This window comes from Pteropus vampyrus, unplaced genomic scaffold (genome assembly GCF_000151845.1).
Source record: "Pteropus vampyrus isolate Shadow unplaced genomic scaffold, Pvam_2.0 Scaffold18, whole genome shotgun sequence".
NCBI classification, from domain to species: domain Eukaryota; kingdom Metazoa; phylum Chordata; class Mammalia; order Chiroptera; family Pteropodidae; genus Pteropus; species Pteropus vampyrus.
This window is the reverse complement of record NW_011888799.1, coordinates 13,272,160-13,289,537: the sequence shown is the minus strand read 5'-3', so window position 1 is coordinate 13,289,537 and position 17,378 is coordinate 13,272,160. Positions and strand designations below refer to the sequence as shown.

The 17,378-nt window shown below is 37.0% G+C and overlaps 1 protein-coding gene across 1 annotated transcript in view; it reads left to right on the top strand.

The window, feature by feature from the left end:
* The window catches only part of LOC105288587 (fibrocystin-like), a 301,050-nt gene that overhangs the window by 205,515 nt on the left and 78,157 nt on the right, over positions 1–17,378 (top strand). Inside the window, exon 25 of the mRNA XM_023527696.1 lies at positions 11,920–12,066. Coding sequence (XP_023383464.1) covers positions 11,920–12,066 — 147 coding nt within the window. The remainder of the gene's footprint in view (positions 1–11,919; positions 12,067–17,378) is intronic.

The window sequence follows — 17,378 nt, the reverse complement described above, 5'->3', positions numbered from 1 at the left end:
CTGTTGTATTTATTTCTAGTACTTCATTGAATAATAAACTGTGTTTCTATTTTTCAAATTTTAATAATGGAGAAATCCTTCATTGCTGTTTTCATTATTTTAGTAAAATAGTATCGAAAGATTCAGAAGTCAGGAGCTCAAATTTCTGTTTATTTCATACCTAAAAAAGATGGATGTTGTTTGTCTGATTATTTCATATTTTGTGCAAGTGTATATGTGTTCATTTTAATGGCAGGGAATACTTGAGCAGCTCCACCAATAAATAAAATGCTTGTGCCTTGTCAATAGGTGCTAAACAAGTTCATAATTGAGACCTTCTCTCTTTAATTTTATAGATCTAAAAGATTTTTTTGACTTCGTTTTCAGTTATTTCTACATATATTGCATACTCACTAGATGTAAAAACTAATGCTATTTTTTGACAGTTTGAATGTAATCATTAAAAGTATCCTAGAAACAGATGTATGGATGAAACGAAATGTTTTTAAAAATCAGAAATAGACCCATATGTATTTGAGAACTTAGTTTATAACAAAGATAATATTTTTAATTATGAGAAAATAGAAATCATTCAATTAATAATGTCAAAGCATTTGATTAATCACTTAGGGAAAATTTAGGAATTCATATCTTCCTTTTTTCAAAAATAAATTCCATATGGATTAAAGATAAAAAAAAAAATGAATTCTTAGAATTACCAGAAAATGTTAGTGAAGTTAGAGTTGTGGAGATTTTTCTTAGTATAAATCAAAATCTAGGAAACATGCAAATATTTGAAATTTGACCCTATAAGAAATAAAAACATCTACAAAGAATATTTAAAACAACTCAAAAATTAAGAAAAATGTTGCAACTAATATGGAAAAGGACTAATTTCTTTAATACATACAAAAAAACTTACTAATATTTAAGAACAAAAATGAACAAACCAATTGAAAAATATTCAAAGGATTCTAAAGTGCAAAATAAATATAAATGCCAATGTACACAAATCCCAGTTTCTCTCATAACCAAAGCACAGGTTAGAGCTCTTCTGTTGAGTCAAGCTGCCTAGATTATGTGCTTTTACTAGATGCGCAACACCAAGCAAGTTTCTTATCCTCTCTGAGCCTCAGTTTCCTTGCTTAGGAAGTCAGGATATAAATTTTATATACTCATATGATTATTTTAAAGATTAAAGGAGATAAGCTCAACAATAGTGTCCACCATTACTCCTGAGATAGTAATGACCACTAGCTAGTATAATTAATATTAATAGTATTATTTTGCCAATTATATTGGCAATGATTTAAAAGTGTGATAATCTTAGTGTGTGGGGGAAAAATGTGGAGGAACAGTTCTCAAATCTGGTTCTCGAATATCACTGATATATGGCAATCATCTAAACACCTATACCTCTGACTCAGCAATTCTACTTTTAAGAAATTATCCTAAAGATTTTTGTTAAATGAATGAATGAAACAATAAAACATACGCAATGAAAAAGAAAAGGCTCTCAGTCTCTTCCCCCTCTGCCATCTTGGTCTGCAGTACCACTGCACAGAGGGAACAACTGGAAAGTTATCATTTTTTAAAAATCAAGGATATGTATTACTTATTATTTTAATAAGGATAATGATAGTAAAACTCATTTATATAACAAGTGAGAATCCTGAAAAATGAGTTGGTTATTATGTAAAGCATGTCAAAAAAAGGGAGACAGAAGAACAGAAATTCTAGACCTAGAAGTCAATCTTTTTACTACAGAATTAGGTACTCCCTGTAGGACACAGTTCCAATTTGCTTAGCTCCCTCACACGAGAAATATTAATAAAAATTAAAGATAAGTTCCTGAAAGTAATTGCCATGGAGAAAGGAAGTCCAAGCTGACTTTTCATGTGGCCATGGGTAATAACCTCTTCCCTTTTGAGTGATGTTGGTAAGATGCAATTTCCTTGAGCATTGCCCATGTAGAAACCAGACTAACTCACATCTAGGCCATATTCTCTCTTTCTGCTTAAACACTTTAAGGCAAAAGAACATATCCAGGAGCTATAAAAGACACAGAGTATATAAAATACTTAGCCCCATGCCTGGCTCAGGATAAGCACTGAGTAAATACTAGTAACCACTATTCTGTTGCTACCACTGGCCTCATTTATCATGGCTTTGGCTGGGGTGAAGACTTGAATATTTGATCATCATATATTAGCTGGTTCTTATGCTAGTTTTCTATTGTTGCCATAGCAAATTATTACAAATTTAGTGACTTAAAAGAACACTCATGTATTATCTCACAGTTCTGCAGGTCAGAAATCTGGTACACTTGGCTGGTTTCTCTGAGTCTCCCAAGGCTGAAATCAAGGTGTTGGCAGGACTGCATTCTTTTCTGGAGTCTCCAGGGATGAATCTGCTCCTACTCTCATTTAGATTTTTGCCCAAATCCAGTTCCAGGTGATTACAGGACTGAGGTCTCCATTTCCTTGCTTATTATAGGTTGGAGGTTATGCTCAGCTTCTGGGGCTGCCCACATTCCCTAAATTATGGTCTCCTTCATCTTCAAAGTTGGCAGCAATAGATTGTGTCTCTTTCATGCTTTGAACCTCTTCTGCCTTCTCTTCTATTGTATCTCTCTGATTCCAGCCAGAGAAAGTTCTTTGCTTTTAAGGATGTGTAGTATTAGACTGGGCCTACCGAGATAATCTCCCCAGTTTAAATCAATAACATGATCATATCTGCAAAGTTCCTTTGTCAGATTCATGTGTTCAGGATTAGGGAATGAACATCTTTGGAAAGTTATTGCTCAGCTTACCATAGTTCTTTGTGAGGCCTTAGTTTTTCTTGTGGCAAGTGGAAGAATATAAAATAAATATTAAGTTGGAATACTGATGCTGTCACTAAAGGATTTCTTCTCTCTCAGGAAAGAACCTAGACTTAGTTTATCTCGTTTCAGGTCTATGGTAGGAATGTGGAGCATTCCACATCTGATGTGCAGGGTGAACATCAGGTTTTGATGAAAAAATTATCAGCATAACCTGGTTTATTTAATGTGATTATGTAACATTACAATTCTTAACCTGATTTTGGTCTCATTTTTGCTATAATTTACAGCATGATAATATTTTATTTTGATATACAATTAAGTATGTATTTTAAATATAATTGTTCACTATGAACTATCTTTGGTGTATTTATTTACTTGCTATCACTTCTAAATAGAGCCATCATTTGCCTCATCCACCAATTGCCCCTGAGTAAAGGGAAACAAAAATTAGGCATTAGAAAATCCTGGATGTCCAGTGCCTGATGATGCTTGGTGACACAAATATGAACTTCTATAATAAAAGAAAGCAACTCATTCGCCTGGCCCTCTCAGATATATCTATGGCTTGCCCAAATAGCTGAGTATGAGCTTGCAAAAGCTTAGATGAGGGAACACTGCATTTTGCAGCAATTAATTTTGCAGCAAAAGCAGTCTGTTTAAAGACGCCTGCAGCACTCACTAAAATGGGGGTTGTTTTTCAAGGCCACCAGAGCTGCAGTGGGCTCAGGCTGGCTCATCAACAAAACAGCAATGCTAAAATATGGCCTCCTGGGTTTTGCAAAAGAAGGGACTAGAGGGGCAATGAATTATGCTCACCTGCTAGAGCTGGGTGAAGACTGTAATTGTTTAGCCCCCTAGCACTACCCTGCAAGGGTTAAAATGACAGAGATATTAGTTAGTGATGGCTAAAATTGTTGGTTTGAAGCTCTGGGCAATACTCAGACTGTTATTTACCGGACTTGGTCGATTTACTTCTTAATGCAATAATGACCTGTGAAATGAAACGTGAGCTAGACAATTGTTCCTCATTGTTTCCAGTAAAACATCCTTTCATACCCCATTAAACCACCATTAATTCCATATGAAAGAGAGTCACGCACAAGCACCCGATGGTATCTCTCTCTTTCTCGGACTTTCTTGCCCCCATGCTCCTATTTTATTTTTCTCCTTTTTCTTTATATCTCCTCTTTCTTCCTCTCTCCCTCCATTTCTCCAGAAAGAATATGTATATAATGGAGTATGTGGTGAGAAATTCCCTTGAAGAACACATTGATTTACATCTCTTCCAACACAGGGGCAAGGTTTCAATTTCTGAGCCTTCACCTGGCTCTCTGTTTGCCCTGAACATGAAAAGTGCTACAGAAACAGAAAATTTTTTAAAAACAAGGATCAGTTGTTTAGTCTTGTTTAAAAAAGATCCAGATGCCCATTCCAGATGGGTAGGCATGCATCTTCCACACTGGTTGCTGAGTAACTACTGCTGGGAAACTAACCATGTGAGAGGGTAAAATACTTTCATAGACCTTCTTCCTACAGCAGGAACACACAGGTTACAGGAAGCCCCTTTGTTTTCCAGAAGCTGTCTGATTCCCTTCTGCTTCCCCTTCTCCCTGGACCTACTGTAATTGCTCTGTAACTAAAGACCCCAAACAGAAAGTGCTGAGTCACATAGCGTTAGCGGTGCTTCTAAGTATTTTTTTCTCTGACCCCTTTCTTCCTACAACCTCATAGCTGGGGATTGTCTTAATTTCCTTCAGTGAGTGATTGGAATGTTTTACTATTCATTTTGCCTCTTGGTGTTCGCATGGTTACTGCGTCACTCCAATCTCTGCCTCCACGGTCATATTACCTTCTTCTCTTCTGTTGTCAAATCTTCCTCAGTTTCCTTATGAGGACACTTGTGATTCTATTTAGAGCTCACCTGGGTAATCCCAGATACTTTCTCCATCTCTAGATACTTAATCAGGGCTGCAAAATCCTTTTTGCCATATAAGGCAACATTTCATAGATTCTGATGATTAAAACATTCAGGCCTTTATTTAAACTAAAATACTTGGTGATTCCAAGATGAATCCAGATTTGGTAATTTAAGGTAGTTTCCGTTTTCTCCTCTTGAGAGGGAAGAAGGAGAAAGAGGAAAGAAAATACACTGAATCACCTAAATCATTCTTGATCACACACATACTCACAACACTTCACTATCAATTTTTTAAAATAGCCTTTCTTATTTTCACATTCGGTTTTGGAGGTAGATTTAACACCATTAGAAAATTTCATCAATTGATATTCTCATCTCTCTCAAAATTGTTCCATTAAAACCTGAATTTTTCTGAATAGTCAGTAGTTTTATAGCTATACACTCTGGCACTGGTGTATATGATAGTAGCTGTAATTAGAAAGGCTAGGAAGTCCCCCATATTCCCCCCTCCAAACAGGGCCATGGATGCTGGAAAATGAATGGTGTGAGAGGTTGAACATTAAAAAAGATTTTTTTTATGACAAGGAGAAAGACCATTTAGACTCCTACCATAGGAACCTACTTTTGAATCTGTTATAAAAAACTTCCTAGAAGTTTTCTGTTGAAAACTTCAAGCATTTACTATTTGCAACTGGTATCATGGAGGTCCCGGAACAAAGTAACTCCTTTGTAAGCAATATAAGATAAGCCCTTGCAAATAGGCAAGTAGCACTAATGGGTGGGATTTTGACAGAGGAGAAAAGAGCTTTCAGATAACCTATCAGACCAAACTAGTAGTCCCTTTCAAGACAGTTCCCCACCCCCCTATTAGAATGTCTTTTAATAAAAAGTTAATTTAAAAAGAAATCAGTAATTAGTGATATAAATAAACAATTAATGGCTCATTTAAAACAAGCTTGATTTTTCAAAAAGAAAAAAATAAATGAGAGTAACCCTTCACTGTTCAGAATAAACCTATTCTTGGGCTTATTTCTTGTTGTAAGAGTTTACTGAGGGCCTGTGTGCCTTCAAGGGGATGCCCTCTCCCCTTCAGAAAGAAGTGAAATCTTGCTTCTCGGACAGCTTTGTAAATTACTGGTGATGTCATCATTTGTGTTACTTTTTGTTTAGGATGGTTACTTATGTTAGCATGTAGTAGTGATATCTTTCCCCAGTCTGATTATAACCTCTTGGTGGGCAGGAAAGATTAATTATGCTAATTTGTTTAGTTTAAGCAATATGAACTGATTCTTTATTACAGTGTAATAATAGCTACTACTATTACAGTACCTTCCATTAACTGGGTACCTCTTACATGCCAGACATTGTGTTAGGTGCTGTATATATAGTATCTTTAACTTAGAAAGCAAGCCTCATTTTCATCATTCTGAACATGACAAAACTGTGACTCACTGAGTTTAGGGACTTTGTTTAAATGACAAATCAAGTGGTAGAGCTGGGTTTTCTGTTAAAGTCTGCCTAAATTCAGTGTCCATGCTTCCTTCTTAGTGCCCATGACCTTTTCTATATAAAAACTTTCTGAGAGATTATATATAAGATTTATCTTTAACTCTCAAGTAAATAATTATTTAGTAAGATAATCCAAGTACCCAACTATAATATCACTCAATATAAGATAAGCACTTGCAAATACATAAATAGTACTCTGAGTAAACTGGATAAGCGGGATTTTGACAGGAGAAAAGAACTTTCCCTTTTGAGACATGAAGAAAGAACGCATATGTCACAAGGTATGGGATATTTTCATTTGGCTGTAGTATGGGAAATATGTTGAGAAGAAAAGGAGAGTAGAACAATATTTTTGGAGAGCTTTGAATGACAGACTACAGTACTTCTATTTACTTCAGTAGCCACTGATGGGCCTTAGGAGATTCAGAATAGAGGAGGAGCCTATAAGAAGCTATATTTTAGAAAGATTGTTCAGACAGCAGAAAGCAGAATGAAGAATGGGTTAGAGCATATGCCAGATGGAAAGACTTGTTAGAACACTGTTTAAGTTGTTTAGATTTCGAGGAAATAAATTAAGGATCTGGGGAGAGATGGATGGCAATCAAAATGGAGAGGATGATACAGATCAAAGAAATACAAAAGAGAGAAAATAGAAAGTGTTTGCCTACTCCTGTGTGCTGGGAACTGATGAGAAGAAGTCAACAATAACTCCAGTGTAGATAGGATATCTTGGGGAATGGAGATTTAAATAGCAGACAGGGATGTAATAGAGAAGAAGACGATTGCCTAAGTGTTGACTTTAGTGAGTTTGGGGTGATTGCTACTTGGGAGAGGAGCTATTCAAATATTCATCTGGAATCTCTGGGATTAGATATTGAGAGATAAATTGCAGCTAGAGATAAAATTGGAGAATTTCCAGAATAGGTAATAGGAGAAACGATAGGGTAAATAAGATTGCTAAAGAAGGGAGAAAGAAAGTAAACTGAAGCCAGAACTCTGGGGAGTGCATGGCATTGAGGAGAGTCTTTGTTTGAAAGAGTGCAAGTGGATAAGCAATGCATAACGTTTTACTGTTTGTCACAGAGACGAGGGGCACAAAGGTAGGACTACATACTGTGGGACCAAAAGCTCTCACTGTATGTTTACTTGCTGGGTTCTGAGGTGTTTTAATCTATTGCAAACAAGGGGTGGGGTGTCATCCCATGAGAGGAGAAGCTGGGCCAGTCTCATGCCTCGATAGAGGAAATAAGTACAGATATCATGTGATTTAAAGGATTGGTTCACTGATGGCCTCGCTGACCCCCAAATACTTCCCTACCCATGATGCCTTCTCTTTTCTAGTCTGAAATTGCTATCTTTGCTTCTAGAGATTTTCCTTCAGAAAGTCAATGATAAGATGTGTACATTCATTTGATTATGCTTTCACTTATCCACTACTTATTTATTGGGCATTTTCTGTGTGCTAGGTATTGTGATAAAAGCTGGATATACAAAATGACATGATTCCTGCCCTGCCCTCATGTCTTATTAGGGAAAGTGAACAATAAGAGTTAAGCATATACATAACAATAGACAAATCAATATATAATTATGAATATTACCAAAATTGAGTAGGAGTTGGCCAGGTGATGTATAGAGGGGAAAACAGTTTATGTGGAAACCCCAAGACAAGAGAAGCAAAGCATTGGAGCAAAGAAGACTAGAGGGACTGAAAATGGTGGACATGCAATCATGTAGCCAGTGATGAGTTTGAACGAGTGGACGGGAGCCAGATCCTGAGGGGCCTTGTGAGATGTTTTAAGAAAATGAGATTTTATTTCACTTGCAATGGAGACTGATGTAATTTACTTTGCATTTTTAAAATTCTGGAAAAATAAATGCAGGTTTTCAAGAATGGATAAGAGATGAATTAGCAGTTCTACTTTAATGATCCAAGTGAAAAAAGACATTGACATGGATTCCTCTTGTAGCAGTGGAAATCTGCTAATTTCCTGATAATTTGTAAAATATTTAAAGAAGATATAAAAATATGATTGATGACAGTATTCATTAGGACTGTTCTTTTATTCTACCAATACCCTCTATGCCCTGATTCCATGTGCATACATCTGAAAATTTTTTTAATATTTGGAATGTCAAATACATGTAATTCATTGAGATTCACTAAAGTTAAAGCATTCTTAAAATATACATAGTAAGATTCCTTTTAAGTTTCTTTTTCACTCACAAAAGGTTTATGGAGATGTGGCATGTGTTAAGAACGGTATTAGGCAATGTGGTTAAAAACATGAATAAAGAATGATCTTGCCCTTGAAAAGCTACCAGACCTTGCTTTGTTTCTGAATTTTTCCAAGAACAAAACTAAGTTTTTGCCTCAAGAGAGCAATGCCATTTATTGTATAGTATAATGGATCCAATTAAAAGATTGGAAAATTAGTTCTATTATTATATAAAGAGGTATCGACAGCAGCAAAAAACTACTTAACCAAGTTTTATTTAACCAAAGGTTTCTATACTGGAATACCCTGCTGAGGTATTTTGATCTTTGGAGATGAGATGCTCATGGTAGGTACTTGTAGGGAGGGTCAAAGCAAATAAAGGTCTTTTGGCCTGAACTTTGCCTACAGCACTGGCTTTATTTCTGAACAGGCCCAGTCCCCTTGAACCTAGGCTACTTTCTTCTCTAATGCTGCTGTGCTTTCATGCCTGTGCACCTTCCACTCTCTTCTCAGAATTTGCTTCCCAGCCCTGCCTATTGGGTGATTGTTTACTCAAAATATTAATCAGGACACAGAAGTGAATCACTACGCCAAGAGCCTTAAGCAACACATAAATATTTGGCTTGTGCCTCTGGGGAGGATATTGCGATCCCTAACAGAATTGGAAAAAGACTTAGAAGAACCTGGGACTTGAGAACTACCAGGAATTGGGACTAAGGATTCAATGCTGTCAGCCCTCTCCCTTTGTTCTTTCTGCTTGTCTCTGCTCCTCGTGACTCTTAGCCTCATTCCCTCCTGCTGCCAAAAAACCTTTTCTATCTCGAGGGGACTATTGCTTCACTAATACCACTTTAGTAATCCCAGATGAAAAAGGAATTTTTTTCCCTCCCAATGTCTACATATCAGGACTAGGTAAATCCTGATAATTTCTATTTGACCTTTATGCCTCTTTCAGGACCAATCACTGGGTCCAAAGAAATGGGGAACTATGATTGGTCAGTGCATGGTTATGGATTCACTCTTGTGGCCAGAGGTCAGGATCCATAACTTGGAGAAACGAGAGGGTGAAGACATGATGGACAGCCAAACAGGAGTTATATACTATACTCATCTCTTGAGACCCATCTGAAGAGGTACTTTGTGAAGCTTTTCCTAACCCTGTATTGAAAATGGGCATCCCTCCTTTGTACCTCTGCATGGCAATAAACCTGAACCATTGTATTATATTTGCATATTTACATGGTTTACGCTGAAAGCTTGCTGAAGTTGATGATGCTTTGGGAATATTTTCAGGTAATCGATTCATTTCCCCTTAGTTCATCCACCTAGATTCAGGAGTATATTAGCTACTGGTATGAAGGGCATGGTCAAGCTAAATGAAAAGAAAGACATTTCAATTCCAAACTCCATTTTATTAACCTGTTTAGTCAAAGCCAGCCTTATTCAAAGAACATTCTAGTTTTTAGCCTTCTGTTGGCCTTGTTATATAAAAAATATTTCAAACACTGGAGTAAAATTCCACAATTTAAGACCAAGGGGCCTATGAAAATAACCCGTATTCCAGCAAATAGGCCTTTAGTAACTTTTCTTCTTTTATTATTAAAATTCAGTTTTGAAGAATTTTATTATTCAGTGCTATATAGAATAGCATAATGAGCACCCATGTACCCACCATCCATTTTTAGAAGAAAAACATTACAAATTTACGAAGATGTTGAAGCCCCAATTGAATTCCCTTCCCTGCCCCCTTCCAGAGATAACTATCTTGAATTTGGTGATTCTCACTCCTATGCATTTCTTCATACATTTTTTTTCTTTGTTAATTTTATTTACAAAAAAAAAAATAAATAAATTAACACATTTTTACCCTGTATAGGACTATACCTGCATCAACGACATTTACCACTCTGATCTATGTTTAAATATCTCTCCATATCAGGTGATACATTTCTCCTCATGTCCTTCCAAGGGGTTGGCATCAATTCTGTTAGTATTATTGAGTAAATGACAAAAAGATGCAAAGAGGCAAAGTGGGAAGGTGCTCAAGGAAAACCAAACCCAGTTCCCAGTTCTGTTGAGGGAATTGGAATACACTTCTAGTGTATCTTTCATATTCCTCATCAGCCCATGTGTTTCTCAACATCCTGTGAGTTAAATAGCCTGTAATTTAAATTCTAGGCATACTAGGTATCTGAGAAAACATACATGAGTGATATTTCAAAATTGTGGAGGTCTTTAAAAGTGATTCAGTTCAAAATTTCTGCTTTCTTTATATATTAGTAAGCACTGGTTTTTACAATTTTTTCTTCCTTTCAGGAAAAGGTATAATGAAGTAGAAGGAGCTTGGGTATACTTGCTCTCCCAGTTACTGTCTCTGTGATCTTGGGCAGAGGTCTTGGTCCCTTAGCCTATTTCTTAGTATCGAAAGTATCCATCTGTAAAATGGATACTTTTTACAGATAGACAATACTTGTTCTACTTGTTTGTCAGAGTTGCCAGTTTTAGACATCTGCAGTACTCAGAGAACATCAGTGCTGGATTATGTGTTCTTCATCAAAGCAGTCCTCTCTTTCCTATGTTGCTATTCTCCCTCCCAACTTCAGACTTTTAGAAAAAAAAAATTGAGATAATTCATGTGGCTTATAAACTATAAAACAATGTACATATAAAGAATAATAATAACTTTGGTAGATGCTGCTCTGTGTCCCATCATGGGGGCAAAAATAATGGAGATACTTATTCTGCCTGAGTAAATATTTTTTAGTCTTGAGGCTCATAACAATGCTAATTAATTATTTCCATTTTAAGATTTTAGCATTGTAAAAAACAAAAATAATGTTGTATTCATTTGCTTTGACACATCCTTAGTCCAGAACCCAGATGTCAAAATCTATTTACTTACTAATTATGTAAAAAACTGGTAAATGTGAATTTTCTCTTGTACTGTAGCTTCAGGAGAGGCTCTAAGGCCTGAAACTCAAATAATAGATGACAAAATCTGTGCCTTTTAAAGTGAAGTTTCAGAGTTCCAGCTCTGTTCATGGAACTTTCTGCAATGATGCTAATTTTCTATGTCTGTGCTATCTAATATGGTAGCCACTACCACCTGTGGGTATTCAGCATTTGAAATGTGACTGGTGATATTTAGGAACTGAATTTTATTTTATTTTATTATGATTAATTAAAATTTAAGCTTACATAGCCATATGTGATGAGTGGCTACTATATTGGACAGTGAACACTAAGACAATCTGTGGCTTAAGCCTAGTACAGCCTCTGCTTATCTAGCTGTTTATGTACATCTAGGGTATATGAGAAGATGAGAATTAATTGAAAAGTAGAATAGGACTGTTCTGAGGATCACATTGTCTATCATTTTCAGTGTGCTATGAATTATCCATCTCTTCTCACAGCGGGCAGAGTATAATGCTTATCCTTATGTCTCTCTCCAAATGCACTGGTTTTTAAAGCAGCACTAGAAGTATACAGACAGAGACTATCGTCTGACACAGTGAAGAAGAGTCTACTGGTGAGAGACTGGTTGAAGCAACTTGTGCTGAAGAGAGGGCTCCACTTTCAGTTTGCTGAGCAAAGATGCCTGGCCATCAGTAGAGCAGGTATGGGCCTGTTAGGGAAACGTATAGTGCCTCATTTTAACAGAGACCCACCTAGGAGCTGTGAGATGACCTCAAGTGAAAGGTAGAACCTGGGCAGCAGGGGCTACCAGATATGTCTTGAACAGCCAGCAGGAACAGGCATTGCCCATCTCAAGATTCTTAGTTTGTCTCTATGGAACCCACCAGAGAACCTAACCCAAAAAAGAGTCAGTTTTAGACATCTGCAATACTCAGAGGACATTAGTGATGAATTATAAATGTTTGTCATCAAGGCAAGTCCTCTTCGTCCTATGTTACTATTCCCTCTCTCAACTTCAGGCCCCAAGCTCAACTCTGGAGAACCAGAGGCTTCATAGTGAGGGGAGGAAGAGAAATCCAGGTGGGGAAATGGTGCAAAGACAACCACACTTTTTCCCATCACAGATTTCTCAGCCTGAGGCAGACCCAAGCTGAGGGAAGAAAGTTTTCAAAAGGATTTCAGACTGCATTGGATCAAACTGAAAATTTTAATATGTGAAAGTATGTCATCTATCTAGGGTTTCATCAGGATCTGAGAAAAATCATTTGACAGCATGAGTTCAAATGAGAATTGGTTGGAAAGACTAAATTTCCTCTCTTGCACCTGCTGAGTCCAGCTCATTCAGTAAACTGATTACAATAATAAGGATAATTGTACATTATTAATGACACATTAATAACGATGGTGATGAATAGCTAACATTTATCAAGTGCTTACAACCTGCTAGGCCCTCCTCTAAACGTTTTTTTGTTTTAACCCCTCAGCTGGAGACACATATGGAACAAATTTCTCTCTATCTGAAGTAGTTCATATAGGTGGGTTGTAAGATTATCTGAGTTGCACTGAAAGATAAAAAAATCACACCTACTGGAAAATCATTATCTTCTAATATTTGTTAAACACACATAAGGATTTTACATGCATTACTTCTATTACTACTTTAACAGTACTATGAAATAATTACTCAATTCATCCATTCTATAGATGAGTAAATTGAGCTTCAGAGGAGTGAAGTCAGTTCACCTAAAGGCAGTTGTAGTCTGGGAATCTAGGGCTACAGGCTCAGATTGCATTGGATTGGACTGGAATGTATGGCTCTCTACCAGTACTCTGCATCAGAGGAGAGGACTAAAGCTCACCTGTTTTCACTTTTTGAAAACAAGCACATTAGTTATAAGGAAGAAGAAAGTGTCTTGCTCAAACAAAATAAAAAGTTGGTAAATTTCAACATTGCAAAACACGTTGAGTACTAATTAATAATAAAATTAGTTTTTTCTCTTGACCCAAACTCTTAACTTTAGCGTGGACAAAAGAGAATACAAAAATGGCTCAAATTGACAGTCAACATATATTACTACAAATATAGGAAAAATAAAAGCAAGGGACGACTCTCCATTTATGAACCCTGGAGCACTCCTCGTCTTCTCAAATCTTCTTCCTCTCCACTTTATTTCATTGTTGTTCTTAAAATGAATTCCAAAACCCAAGAGAGGGATAAGGCTCTTACCAATAAGAAAAGGAAGAAGCTATGCTGTTACGGTTCAGTGTATTCTGAACTCTTGAAATTTGGAGCCTATTTATACTTCAAGACAAACAGAGATCATGTTAACAATAGCAGATGTTGCAAGGGAAGCATAGAGTTTATTATAGGCAGATCTATGTGGGGTCAGAAGCAATAGGCTCTTCCTGTGGAGGAAGTCGGATGGGCAGCTGCAACTTGGCTAGAAATGACTCCTTATTGCATTACAGACCAGTCTGAGAGCACAGTGTGGTGCCCATCTCTGTTGGTTGGATCCACGTGCAACTTTGCTACTCCTTGCACAATTTTCTAGTTGTTCTCAGGCGTTACTTTCAAAACTGAGTAGGTGGCTTAAATACAAGGAAAACATCTAACCATTATGAAGGGGCTAGGAGAAGCCTCATATTTGCAAATATGATTGGAAGCATTTATCTTTTCTTTTTCCCCCCACATCTTCTAAATATTATCATTTAATAAAATACACATTTCTTTCATTTATTTTGAACTTCCTCCAAAGCCAGCAAATACCAGAACCTCAAATGTTATGATAGGATAGGTTCTTTATTGGTTTGTTTTCTTTTCATTCTTTCTGTTTTTACTGTGTGATTCTTTTTCATTATGAATCCTTATGTTTCCAACTCAAGGAGCCTGACTAATCAGAAGGGCTTCCAGCAGAGGTAGACAAATATTCTCAATGCTGTCCTGAGACCCTACAGATGCAGATAGCTCTGCTATTCACAGGAAATGAAGAAGTCAGGTCCATCAGAGACAGGGGATTTCCTCTTCAGATAAAGTATGTTAGATGTTGCATATTAGTGATATAAAGCTTGGGAGTAGAGACAAGATGGTTTCAGATGATGGGTGAAATGGCCGCCTCTTATCCCTAATGCCTCTGAAAGCAGAGCCTGAGACAAAGGCTTGCATATAGGTTATTTATTTGAGAGGTGAACTCAGGGTAAGGGACAGCAGTAGTGCAACAAAGAAGGGAAAGCAATTCAAAATGCCTACTGGAGATGCTTGATCCTGCGAGGCCTTCTGAGGACCCTTATGAAATGTATCTCAACATTGCCCATGGGCGAAAAGAGGAAACAAGAGTTCGTGTCTCCAGTTAGTCAAAAGTAGCACTCACTCCAACATTTCCTGGTTGCACATGTATGAATGCAAGGCGGTTCATCTCATACAGCAGCACTGGAGATGCTCGGAGGCAGAAGGCAAGGGGCTGTCAGAGTCCTCCTGCATGGAACAGGGAGACATATCAGTGGCTGGAGTGAGAGATGGGACCATGAGGATTTGAAGTGGCACACAGAAATATCCAACACAGCCTACTTAAGAAATGGTTATTATAGGGTGGTGGTTCATAATCAGCTCAGAAAGAGATGCCTTGAGGCCCCATCTGTATTATTTACCAACTATGTTTCCTGAGTAAGTTATTTGCTCCTAGCTCCAATTTTCTCATTTTTTAATTAATGGCACTTATCTCATCTGATTGTTGCGATGAGTAAATGAATCAATCATATAAGCTTAATGCCTAGTACATTGTACACATTCAATAATATCATTGTTATTATTAGTGTCGATATTAGAAATATGTTTGATTTGTTTGGCCTGTATCTCAGACCAGTGGTGGCAAAACACTATTTAGGAAAGAAGTGAACAAGAAATTTTAAAAAGACGCAATCTTTATACGTGTCATTAGATAGGTAAGATTCATGTACACACAAAGTACAATATACACTTCTGTTCTTTAAGAGAAATCTCAGGTATGATGATTTTGAAGTCATTAAAAAATAAATATGGCACAAATATTTTATTATTAAGTACGTCGAATTTTATTTCGACTTATGGAACACCTTAAACAGGCCTGTCATGGATTCTAAAGGAGCCCCGTATGCTGCAGGAACATTCGCTCCCCTTGTCCTCCATATCTATACCCATAAAATAAGGGTGTTGAACTAGATGATCCTTGAAGTTAATTTCAAATCTAAATTTTGGATCATCAAATAATTATTAATGAATATTGGTTAGCTAGAATATCTGATTTCCTAGTCATGCCAAAAGAAGAGTGACTCACTTGTATGTAATGTGCACACACACACACACACACACACACATACAGACTTGTTATAAATGTATTCATTAAATATAACTAATACTGGTTGTTCCCAATTCAAGATGGATTGATTTCCAAAAGTTGATTATTTCCAATATGAGATGTGTTTTCACACAATGACTGCATTAAAAATAATAGGCAAATTTCCAGGTCAAGGAACAAAAGTTTATTTTAATCATGATGTTCCATACTGCGATATTTTACTGATATTTTTCTGGATTCTGAACACTAAGTGTTAAAATAATCCTTTTCACCATAGGAAGGGTTCTGCCTTTTCGTGCTAAGGCCACTGTAATTTGTGTGTTAGGAAGTCTTTTTCCTCCCAGGGAGTAGGGCCTATGAACTTTTTCTAAGTATCCTAACTTCTTCTAAAGTGGGATACTTTTCAGAGGGAAAACAGGGAACTACTAATAATTTTGCCGGAATGACAGGTATAACTCTGCCTTGTCCTGGGAACAACAGGATTGTCTGAGTCATACATCCCCAAAAGTGCTTTCATGGCCCATTTATGAACACAGCAATATGGAAAATGTCATTTATTTTCCTTTTCACTGTGGTTAATTCAACAAATGTTTACTGATAATCTACCAGATACTGCATATGGGGATATAGTGTGGTAAAATGGACATGATACTTGACTGCAGGGCTTAGAGTCTAGTGTAAAATGGAGACATTAAATAACTAATTGTAATAAAGCATGAGTGTGATAACTGAGGAAGTCCAGGGCATCAGAGAACCACACAGCAGGGGGCTCTTAGCAGATGCTCTAAGGTAGGGGCTAGAAAAGTTTTCTGTAAAGGGTCAGATAGTAAATATTCTAAACTTTCACTATTTTGGGCTTTAAGTGCCATGTATGGTCTCTGTTTCTCTTCCTCCTCCTTGTCTTCCTTCTTTTTTTCTTCTTTTAAAATACTCTAAAGGTTCTTAAACCTTTCTTAGCTTGAGGGCTATACACAAACAGGCATGGGCAGTTTGGCCCATGGACACTAGTATGTCAACCCTTTATCTAGGAGAATAGGAAAAGCTGTTTGGAGTGAGTGACACTGGGATTTGAAAGATGAGTGAGTACGCCAGGTAAAGAGTTGTCAGAAAAATGACATTAGTTGGAGGGATAATATGTACAAAAGCACAGAGATCAGAGACTATATTATTTCTTTAAAGCATCAAAAGAAATCCAGTCTGGCCAAGGGTGGCCCAAGATGACACTGGGATGTGAAATGTGAAAGATCTGTTCTTAAAATGTCTTGTAATCCATGTTAAAGACTTGATCTTAAGTGTCGAGACACATTCAGAAAATATTTTAAATGAGGGAGTACCATGATCAGATCTAAATGTTTAAAAGATTATTCTGACTGTCCTGTGGAAAATAGATTGGATGGGGGTAAGAGAGGTGGCAGGGAGACTAGTATGGCAGCAAAAATCCAAAGGGCAGTTAATGAGGCAGCATAGACCAAGATGATTACTTGAGAAATACATGCATTCAGTGAGATTTCTGGGGTTCAATTTGGCTCAACTTGTTGATTGATTGGGTGTGGGAAATGAAGAAGGGAAAGGAGGCAAGGATGACTTCCAGTTTCTTCCTTAAATAAGTAAGCAGTTGGTGGTACCATTGACTGAGGAAGAACCCTGGAGGAGGAGCAGGTTTGGAGAAGAAGAATTCGGCT